Raw genomic sequence first — 2,903 nt, 5'->3', positions numbered from 1 at the left:
TAGATGACGATACATTGATGAAAAATTGGAAGTCTAAAGATTATAGTAATTTAAGTTAGTACTAGTACTTCTAAGTTCAAGCCAAATCGTTAGTACGAAGTAAAACGATTTTTCCTTAGACTTAGAGATATGTATAAACTATGGTAATTTCCATAATAGAAAGTTTGGTTAAAGTTTAATTTATTAGATAAAATATAATGTGGTTTTATAATGCCCAAAATTATTGTATAAATAAATATAACTAGTATTGGCGATTATTTTCGTCAATTGATGCACCAGTAAAAATAATAAAATTTAAACCCATTTGAACTGAAGTTCAAAATATAGACCTAGGAAGTGAGGGGCAGGTATCAAATTATCAATGGTTATTCAGAATGAAGTTCTGATGACTCATATCAGTTTTATGTCTGACTATTTTACCATAAAGCATAATTAAATCTTTGGTGTTAGTTATATAAAATTACTAAGACATTTTAAATATAATTTTTTATGTAATATATATATATATGTATATATAACACAATCAAAATCTCAATACATTTACGTTGTGTGCCGTTACTCGTTCTCACGTGACAACACCGTAGCCTCGGTTTGGTAGAACCTGTTTAAATCTCAGCACTTGTCTCACTGCCATTCCATTGTAAACTCAGTGGTTGTGGAGTGTGTTTGAAACGTGTGTTGGGCACGTGTGTTTTTCATGTATATAAGCAATAATTTCGTATTCATGGAGAACTGATATGTTGCAACAAACGTTAGAACGATAGCAGTACAACAATAATATATAAGTATAAAATATCGCAACATAGATGAAGCCGTAAGTAAATCTCTGTGAACTAAACATTTTGAACACCTTATTAACTTCGACCAGGTAATTTGTAAGAAAATGCAATAGTTTAAGACATACCGGTAAAGAGCATGTAATTAAAAAACCAGGATATGGCGCTCTTTAAAGACACTTTTAAGGTGAGTATAAATTGATATTTATTTTTATATTTGCCTGATTGGGATTGTGTCAATAGCTACTCGTAGTCGTATATAATTTTAATTTTAATACTAAAACATACTAATCAAACCAGTTTACCTTGTCAAAATTTAATTGTTTATAATTTTCCGAAAATTACTCGGTCATGATGATATTGATACCATTACGAGCAATAACACTGAATGTATGGTGCAGTGTTTAAAGTTGTTTAACATCCTGCTCTATAACTCGAACTTAAATGAACTTTTATAATTTATTTTCCATAAGAGTCGGGTGGGAAAAAGACTTATTCTTGACTGTGAAGAAAAACAAGTGATAAAGAATTTACCAGAAATGTAACGATATTTTCACTTTCTGTTAAACACGGTATTTTCATTTCTCGGAAAGTTTCGCCTTCTGAAAGTGATCGCGTTATCAAGTAAAAGGGGTTTGAGTATGCTATAATAAAATAATTTTGAATATCCAAATCAGCAAATCACTTGAAAACCACAGCCAATATATTTTACTGTTAGACATGTATCAGAACTACGTTTTGACATTGTCGTTTCGTGGGTAGTTGTGATGTCATCGAAAAGTGATCGCATTTGGGAATGGTATGTAACGGCCCTTTCGGCCGCAAAATATTCATACATTCAGAACATAAAAATGTGATTATATCATGGATTTAGAAATTCCAAAACGGGTACATCCCTTGAAATTAATGGTATTGGAAAACGAAGGAATATGGGTCAATTTGAGATACCAAGACCATTCAGAAAGTAGTCTGCAACAAGCTGTACTCCAACCGTGGTGAGCAAAGCGTGGCGTATTTTAGCAGGTATATTTAGCAAGTTCAAAAAGTTGCTCACGTGCTCCAGGCAACACAATTCAGAAGGATCTCCGTCTGGAAAAGCGACAGAAGTCACAGTTGGTTCCACGAAATATCCGTTTGACCGTGGTATACCTGAAACAGCTGGAAAATGAAACTGGCATTCATGCTATTCCATGTGAAGACATAAGACTTAAATCATATAATACACTGTATTGTGCGGCTTATTATTGGTGTAAGTTTTATTTCTGTTTGTGCCGACTGGCGTTATAAAAGGACAGGAAGGACAGTTTAACTTAATAATCACCAAATTAGGACGCTGGTGTTATTAATGCTACTTAAATTGGCACAATAAGTTTTTCTACGATGTATTGAAAATGCCTTAAGTTATGTTAATTTTTTGTCATAAAGATCGTTCGGCAGATCAGTGGTAAGTCTACGGAGTTGCAACGCAAAAATCCGGGGTTAGATTATTTTGCGTTGGGCAACGTGCACTAATAAAACAACAACAAGTGTCATAAAGTCAGCTTCACAACTGATGTACCAGACTTAAAATATAATTTTCGAATGTATTTCTAAAAATGGGTTAGAGTTTTGAGGCAACCTTTTACTAAGAGTATTAATGCCAGTCAGTCATTTCCATTGAATATCAAATCGTCTTCTTCCACAGGAAAATGAAATTTCTTGCATTATTAAAAAAAAGTCGTTAACTATTAAGTGAAATATCTTATTTCAGCATTATAAATAAATTGAACCAATTTTATCTCCCTTTAAAAACTAAAAAATATGTTTTTGATTTTATCTAATATGTTCATCGTAAAAATAACGCTTATAAGTGGATATTTTAATAGGGAGTAGAAAGAGGTCAGTGGGCAGTGTTACAAGCAACGTAAAAATAAGTTGATACATATCGACGGAAAATTTTTTATTAGGTCCGGCATGGCCAGGTGGTTAGGGGCGTTCGACTCGCAATCTGTGGATCGCGGGTTCGAATCCCCGTCACACCAAACATGCTTGTCCTTTCAGCCGTGTTACGATCAATCCCACTATTCGTTAATAAAAGAGTAGCCCTAGAGTTGGTGGGGGGTGGTGATGACTAGCTGCCTGCCCTTT

General features: G+C 33.7%; 1 protein-coding gene across 1 annotated transcript in view; it reads left to right on the top strand.

Moving 5' to 3' along the window:
• The first annotated feature begins 655 nt into the window (after positions 1-655).
• LOC106464744 (nostrin-like) overlaps positions 656-2,903 on the top strand; it is a 52,169-nt gene continuing 49,921 nt past the window's right edge. Inside the window, exon 1 of the mRNA XM_022392533.1 lies at positions 656-963. Within this exon, the coding sequence (XP_022248241.1) occupies positions 937-963 (27 nt within the window). The 5' untranslated portion in view covers positions 656-936. The remainder of the gene's footprint in view (positions 964-2,903) is intronic.

Source organism: Limulus polyphemus, unplaced genomic scaffold, assembly GCF_000517525.1.
Source record: "Limulus polyphemus unplaced genomic scaffold, Limulus_polyphemus-2.1.2 Scaffold1732, whole genome shotgun sequence".
Taxonomy (NCBI): Eukaryota; Metazoa; Arthropoda; class Merostomata; order Xiphosura; family Limulidae; genus Limulus; species Limulus polyphemus.
The sequence above is the reverse complement of the archived record's forward strand: the minus strand, read 5'-3'. Positions and strand labels throughout refer to the sequence as shown.